We start from the raw sequence: 7846 nt of genomic DNA, 5'->3' as shown, positions 1-7846 counted from the left end.
AATTAAAAATGATGTATATTTAAAACAATTTTTTATTTCCATATCCTATTTTACCAATTTATCAATTAGTGGCTATCTTACCACAACCCATCTGGAAAATAAATGCAAGTAGTCACCTTCAGACTACCATACCCATAAACAAAGCCTTCTAACCCTACAACACTACAATACCCATAAACCCCCTTGCTCTATAAGCACCTAATTATCTTAATTTTACAGAATAATGTCAGTCCTCGATTCCCAACACAACTCTAATCAAGCCAAGTGATGCACAGAAACTCCAAAATGCAAATTTTTTATGAATAAGTATTTGCCAAGCCTCTGTGAAATTGTCATAACATCAAATATCCTGTAGGGGAAGATTTTGTAAACAGAACAGCACCAAAAAAAAAAACTTTTGACTCGATCCTCTGTCGCGTCACGTGATGTATACGTCAGCACCTCTCTTTCTTTCTCTCTCTCTCCTCTCCTCTCGCCCCATCGTTCCTCTCATATGACAAAAGAACAGAGACACATAAAAATAATTTGGCAGTCTTTGCAGTCACTGAGTCACTTCAACCATTCAATATTCCTCCACTCCCATTCGCTCTAAGAATCAACTCAGGACTAAATAGCTCAATAACATTTATTTTTATTTTAATCCGTCATTTTATTTTATTTATTTTAATCCGTCAACATATATCTAATTTATAAATGTAATAGATCTCAACAAATAGTTTCATTTTCAAACAACAGCCGACGTAACAACTAGAAGATTCCCTTCGTTTTAAAATCTCTTCTCTTTGTCTGTGTCTGTTTCTCTGTCTCCCCCTGCAGCACAGTCCAACAGAAGTATGACCGATTTACCCAAAATCCCCCTCGTTGTAGTTTTAGTAAAATCCCGTGTTGTAGTTTAGTACCGTAAAATCAAACGTGTCATAATCTCGTGCCGTAAACTCCCACGTGTCGTAACCTAGTGTAGTAAAATCACACGCAGGCGCAATACATTCAAAAATACGATTTCATCGTGGAAGGGAAATTATCAGTTCTCTCCCCAACCCAAACACACAGTTAACAGTCCTGCTGTAACTCAGTTTTCCCCTCATAGTCAAACAACATTTAACAGAGCTCACAACGCATAGAACCTGAATTCTACACACACACAAACATAATTTAAGGGGCTTTATTCCATCGCAATGGCCCTCTAAGGTCACACGTTAGCATGTAGCATGGCGCATATTAGCATTAGCATTTAGCATTAGCATGTATCTAACATGTGGCTTGCAACACGTAACAATATAACCTGCATTGTGCCTAAATTATTTTTCCTTTACCACTAACTTTATGCTGCCGTGAGTTCATGGATATCCTATGAGTTACATCAAACAAAATGCTTCGTCAACCACCCGCTGAGCGGTAACATGCAATAGAATATATTCGAAAAACCCCAGTCCCAGACTGACCTTCAACACCTAATGCGTTAGAGGATTTTATTGGCCCATCCTATGATGGCCTCGTTTCGAGGTCTTATCAGATTCACAATGCCCTAATTGTATACGTATATCTGCCTTATTCATCTGCCTTTATTCACTACCATCAATTGCTCTACAATTTCAGAATAATTATGACAGACCCTTAGTCGACCGCAATAACACCACATCAGCACAAACCCAAGTAATTTACATGGTACACCCTTCCAATGCCCCCCAATGAGTCATCTCGCGACTCAGGAATGGAACAAAGAACGATGCAGACAGATCCCGGACGAGCCCCCAGTTGTCGTATCGCGTCGATGCTGGTGATTATTGCTGTCAAACAAAGAGTCCGCTTAGGCTGCACTTTGATTATAAGTTTTATTAATATCACAAGATGTCAGCATAAGTTTACAGACCCTGCAGGGCTGGAGAACAGATAATCTGTCTGTTCCAACCCCCTCTGCCTCCAGCCTATACTTATAAAGAATGCAAAAATATGGGTTGCTGCCCCTGCTGTCCAATCACCTGTCTCCCCTGGGGCGTCACCCTACAAATGGCTACTTTTGAACAAAAATAAACATCCCTTCAGTTCCACTTAAAAACCATTAACAAAGACATAATCCTAATACACTACAACTCACTGAAAGCTATCTGTTCCACTCTGGTTATATATCCTATTCTACTCACTAAAGGTTTCCTTTCCACTCTGGTTAAATATACTTCTCTATTCACTAAAAGGTATCTGTTCCACTCTGATTAGATATCCAACTGTACTCACTGAAAGCTATCTGTTCCACTCTGGTTAGATATCCTACTGTACTCACTAAAAGCTATCTGTTCCACTCTGGTTAGATATCCTACTGTACTCACTAAAAGCTATCTGTTCCACTCTGGTTAGATATCCGACTGTACTCACTAAAAGGTATCTGTTCCACTCTGGTTATATATCCTACTGTACTCACTAAAAGGTATCTGTTCCACTCTGGTTAGATATGCTACTGTACTCACTAAAAGGTATGTGTTCCACTCTGGTTATATATCCTACTCTACTCACAAAAATGTTCCCTTTCCACTCTGGTTAGATATCCTACTGTACTCACTAAAAGGTAACTGTTCCACTCTGATTAGAAATTCTACTGTACTCACTAAAAGGTAACTGTTCCACTCTGATTAGATATTCTACTGTACTCACTAAAAGCTATCTGTTCCAATCTACAGGAATGTACAGTATGACAGAGCTACTTTGTGTTTATGTGGCTGAAAACACAACAGAGGTCTTTTGATTCCTCTTCCTCCTCCTCACCTCTGTAACCCCACCCAACCAGGAAGCTCAGACAGCTCCAGTCCCATCCCCCCTGGCTTTCCCTGTGACAAGGTCACGTGTATGTAGCCCCCTACTCTCTATGGAGCCAAAAGCAAACTAGACAATGACTGGGAGCCCCTGTGAGATTATAGACTGGTCTGTCTGCTGTCTGTATGGGACTTTCACCTACTCCTACATTGACCTGCTCAGAAGACCGTACGCTCTACCTTCTGTAGCGCCTTACGGTCAGATGCAGAGCAGTTGCAATACCAGGCAGTGATGCAACTGGTCAGGATGCTCTCGATGGTGCAGCTGTAGAACCTTTTGAGGAACTGGGGACCCATGCCAAATCTTTTCAGTCTCCTGAGGGGGAAATGGTGTTGTCGTGCCCTCTTCACAACTGTCTTGGTGTGTTTGGACCATGATTGGTGATGTGGACACCAAGGAACTTGAAACTCTCAACCCGCTCCACTTCAGCCCTGTCGATGTTAATGGGGGCCTGTTCGGCCCTCCTTTTCCTATAGTCCACGATCAGCTCCTTTGTGTTGCTCACATTAAGGGAGAGGTAGTGCGTACTGCCCAGTACATCAATTTGGCCAAGATTCCAGACATCCAGGACCTATGTACTAGACAATGTCAGAGGAAGGCCCAAAAAATTGTCAAACACACAAGTCACCCAAGCCATAGACTGTTCTCCCAGCTACAGCATGGCAAGCGGTACCGGAGCGCCAAGTCTATAACCAAAAGTGTCCTTAACAGCTTCTTCCCCCAAGCCATAAGACTGCTGAACAATTAATCAACTGGCCACCCAGACTATTTACATTTCTCTTAACTCTATTTCTTGAACTGCATTGTTGGTTAAGGGCTTGTAAGTAAGCACTTCACGGTAAGGTCTACACATGTGGTATTCGGCGCATGTGATGAATAAAATATTATTTGATTTGAGAGCGAAGAACATGTAGAATATAGAATATGGAGGCAATCTAGAATATAACATTAAAATGAGTAATGCTAAGGCAGGGAGCAGGGACATATAGCATTTTATTTCAAATCAGAAACAGAAGCCAGTTTCCAACAAATATTGTGCAGAAATCACTTCATTGGCCAGAAAGGGGGACACCTCCCCACGCCCATGAGATAAGAAATGTATCAAATAAATGTGTAATAAACCATATAAAGGCAACATTCAAACAACACATTTAGTTAAAAAACTAGCAACACATTTAGTTAAACAACTAGCAACACATTTAGTTAAACAACTAGCAACACATTTAGTTAAACAACTAGCAACACATTTAGATAAACAACTAGCAACACATTTAGTTAAACAACTAGCAACACATTTAGATAAACAATTAGCAACACATTTAGTTGCCAATTAGCAACACATTTAGTTAAACAACTAGCAACACATTTAGTTAAACAACTAGCAACACATTTAGTTAAACAACTAGCAACTACATTTCTGTATAAAACTCTTTGATCGATTTTGAAATAAAAATAACTGCTTCATGGTAATTCATGTATTGTCATTAATACCTGCTTCATGGTCATTGGTCATTCACGTATTGCCGTTAATAAATGGTTCATGGTCATTGGTCATTCATGTATTGTCATTCACAGGAGCATACAGTAGTTGTTATCTGAAATACAACAGAAATGAGCTAAATCACACCTTTTTCAGTTCCTCTTAGCAACAAATATACAAGCAAAGATTTGTGTTAGTGATTAGTTGTTGAAAAATACAAACAGGAGCTGATGAAATTTGGGGAAGTAAAAAAATTATTGGCTTTTTTTCTATGAAATTTAAATAGGATTATTTCTAAGTAATTTCAGATGAATCAGAGAAAGTCCACTCCAGACAGAGCATTTAAAAGGACTTCATCACAATTGTCTTAACAAATCTCAAAAACGACAAATTCAATACCTCAAAATATGTGTCAACATTACATCTGCATAAACACAAGATTCTACATCAACCTCTGATCTCACGCTTCAGTCTGAGGTTTCAGTTTAGCCCACAGTCTGTCCCAGAATGCCTGGTGCTGATTGGGGTCTTGGGGCCAGTCCAGATAGGTCCTGGTCTTCACCAGGCGAGCCAGCCTGTGGTGGGCAGACAGCTGGCGAGGGGGGATCTTCTCCAGGAAGACCAGGAGGATGACGTCCCTTTGCTCCACCTGCAGCCTGGAGGTGGCCAGCTTCATCTCCAGGGAGCACCAGTTACTGCGCAAGTAGTGGCGGCTGACTAGGCAGAGGGTGTGGCGGCTCTGGTAGAGGCTGTCTGTGATGTTCTCCACAATGTCCTTCCCCAGCTGGAAGTCCCTGCTGTGCAGACACAGGCGCAGGAAAGGAGGACCCCTCTGCTCCAAATTGGGAAGCAGGTCCTCCACCACCCAGTGTTCGTCCTTCCCGCTGTAGGAGACAAACGTATCGTAGTGGTAGCGCCCCCTGGTGTTGGATCGCATGGCCTCCGACAGCCAGCCAAGGGTGATGTGGTAGAGGGGGAGGAGGTAGGGGCCGGCCAGGTTGTGAACCAACACCACCAGCATGAAGAACAGGACTCCCAGACCAGTCGCAGCAAAGAGCACAAAGTCCACCTCTGTTGAGCAGTTGTCTTCTGTGTACTTTACAAAATTAGGTGTGTCTATTCCGTTGTCCGACAAGCATATCAAATCCTCCAGAGCATACATAACTGGATGTGAATACGGAGAAAGCATGATCACCTCAACTTGCCTGTACCCCTTGGCCCATGTAATGAGCCAAGCATTGTCACAACTGCAAAACATCTGAAACTTAAAAAGTATCAAATACTTAAGGCTAGAGAGAGGTTCAGTAAAGCTGTAGAATACATTATAAATGTTCTCGATATGCAAATACAATGTTTTCAAAGATTTTAAGTCTTTAGTTAAACTCCCCTCCAAAGAATAAATCCTGCAGTTATAAAGTTCCAGAACCTCCAGTTTGGTCAGGTTGTGAAAAATGATGTTGGCAGAACGCTGTATTAAAAGATCCACCCGTCTTAGAGCCAGTTTCCTCAGGTGAATCAGCTGATTAATTGATGTCAAATCAACACTTTTAGCTGAAAGCTTAGATCTGTAGTCAAATGTCTCCACAGACGTGAAGTACTTTCCCATGAATTCAGATCCACAAAGGAATTCTTCAGCATCAGTATTAAGATGGGTTACGGACTGAAAGAAAGGTCTGTCACAGTCTTCAAATGAAACCGTCTGGCCTTTGACCTGGAGACTCAGGTTCTGTTTAGATGTGATGTTACTGCCGATAGTCAACAGCATCGGCCTCATAGCTGAACTAATGTACAGATGACTCAGCTGACTCAGAACGCCACCAAATATAAGTGTCAGATTCAGCTTGATCACAGGTTCTGTTAGTGGATTGTGCACTTGCCCGAGAAACACTTGTTTTAGAGACCTGAGGTGTGTGAAAGACATTGCCTCAATGTTGTGAATAAGTGGATTGTTCCTGAGGTCTAAACGTGTCAAACTACTTAAACCAAAAAATGTGTTTGCATGGATCTGTGTTATGTTGTTTCTTGTAATGTTTAAGGACTCCAGATTTGTCAATCCCAGGAAAGCAAAGTCTTCAATGTTTGAAATAAAATTATGTGTTAAATCCAGGTACTGCAGTTTAACAAGACAGCTAAATTGTTTTGCAAAAAGTATTTGTGGATTGTTCAACTCTAAAGTGAGTTTTGTTAACCATGTGATTGATTGTTTTTGGCAGGAGCATATATCAAATATGTTATCTGTCAGGCCATCTATTGTTAATTGATTAAGGTTTTTGAGACTGGAAATGAAATTCCATTTCAAATGGGGAGTAGGATAGATGGCTCCAGGTCCAGATAAATGCATATATTCTAGCCCAATGCACAATTCAACACTGGACATAGAGAGGCTGCTTGTATTGGCAATGTTTAAATATATTTGCTTGATTGAAAGCAAAAACACGACATTACAGATACTTTCAATATCAATGTCATTGCTACCAAAGCAACTGAAGTACTGGATTTGCTTAATCCCAGAAAGGGGAAGGCGCAGTAGGACTTCCTGGCTGAAATCTGCATTTAAAATAGTCAGGTTCTGGAGCCAAGCCATTGCACCTTCCTCTATATGTGTTATTTCATCAAATAATAAGTCAACTCTTGTTAGATTGTTAAAAACAGATGTCACGTTTTGGTTGTTGTTGGAGCAGTTTGATTGGTTTAACGATTGTATCTCTGGTGCGTTTACACGTATCTTTATAAGTGACTTTATATTCATTATTCTGCATAGTATCTCTGACAAATCCTCTTCACAGGGTTCACCAATGCTGAATATTTGTAACTGAGGGATGCCATGGAAAACATCTGGGGCCATTGCTCTTAACCTGTAACCCTGTATATACAAATGACTTAACTTAACTAGATCTCTGAATGTATGAGGCCCAATATGACAATCACAGCACCCAGAGCCCATTACCCATTTACCTATCAAGTACATGTGTTCCAGATTTGGAAGGTGGCTATTCCCAGTTGGAAGGATTTGAGCAAAACAGCCGTCAATGTACAGGTACACCAGATCCTGAAACTGAGAGAAAAAGCCAAGAGACATGGATCTATTTTCGCCATGTGTCATAGTTATGCAGAGGTTATTGATATTAGGGGGAAGTCCAAGTAGATCTTCCTCGATGGCTGTAACTTCTTCACAGGCAGCAGTGTAATGTTCTTCATGATGACGTAGGTAGGTGCAGGTCCAGGTGGCAAAGTCTCCCAAGTCTTCACCACTGTCATAAATCTGGCACTTGGGATGCATCCATCCGCTAGCACTCTGAATCCACAGGAACAGGACTGCAGGGTGGGAAAACATACCTCTCATCTCTCCTGGCGTCAGTCAAATCTACTGAGATAATTGTCAGAATAGTTTGGTTCCGGTTGATATCTGTAGAACGTTGGTTTGATACAGTAACACCCTTCAGAATGCTGCAAACAGTATGGAGTCGTTCTACTTCTTCTTGTTTGTCAGATTGGTTCCTCCTTGGTAACTAACAGCAGCTCATACCTTTCAGTTGTTCCAATATTCTGCCCTTTCACCCT

The 7846-nt window shown here is 41.2% G+C and overlaps 1 protein-coding gene across 1 annotated transcript; it reads right to left on the bottom strand.

The window, feature by feature from the left end:
- Positions 1-4702: 4702 nt before the first annotated feature.
- On the bottom strand, positions 4703-7628 carry LOC311103703 (uncharacterized protein; the record flags this gene model as incomplete). Its single annotated transcript, XM_084145317.1, has 1 exon — positions 4703-7628. The coding sequence occupies one exon, from the start codon at positions 7626-7628 to the stop codon at positions 4746-4748; it is 2883 nt and encodes a 960-aa protein (XP_084001443.1). The 3' UTR covers positions 4703-4745.
- Positions 7629-7846: the final 218 nt, after the last annotated feature.

This window comes from Coregonus lavaretus (genome assembly GCF_964263955.1).
Source record: "Coregonus lavaretus genome assembly, chromosome: 28".
Classification (NCBI taxonomy): Eukaryota; Metazoa; Chordata; class Actinopteri; order Salmoniformes; family Salmonidae; genus Coregonus; species Coregonus lavaretus.
Note: the sequence above shows the minus strand (reverse complement) of the source record. Positions and strands in the feature narration are given on the sequence as shown.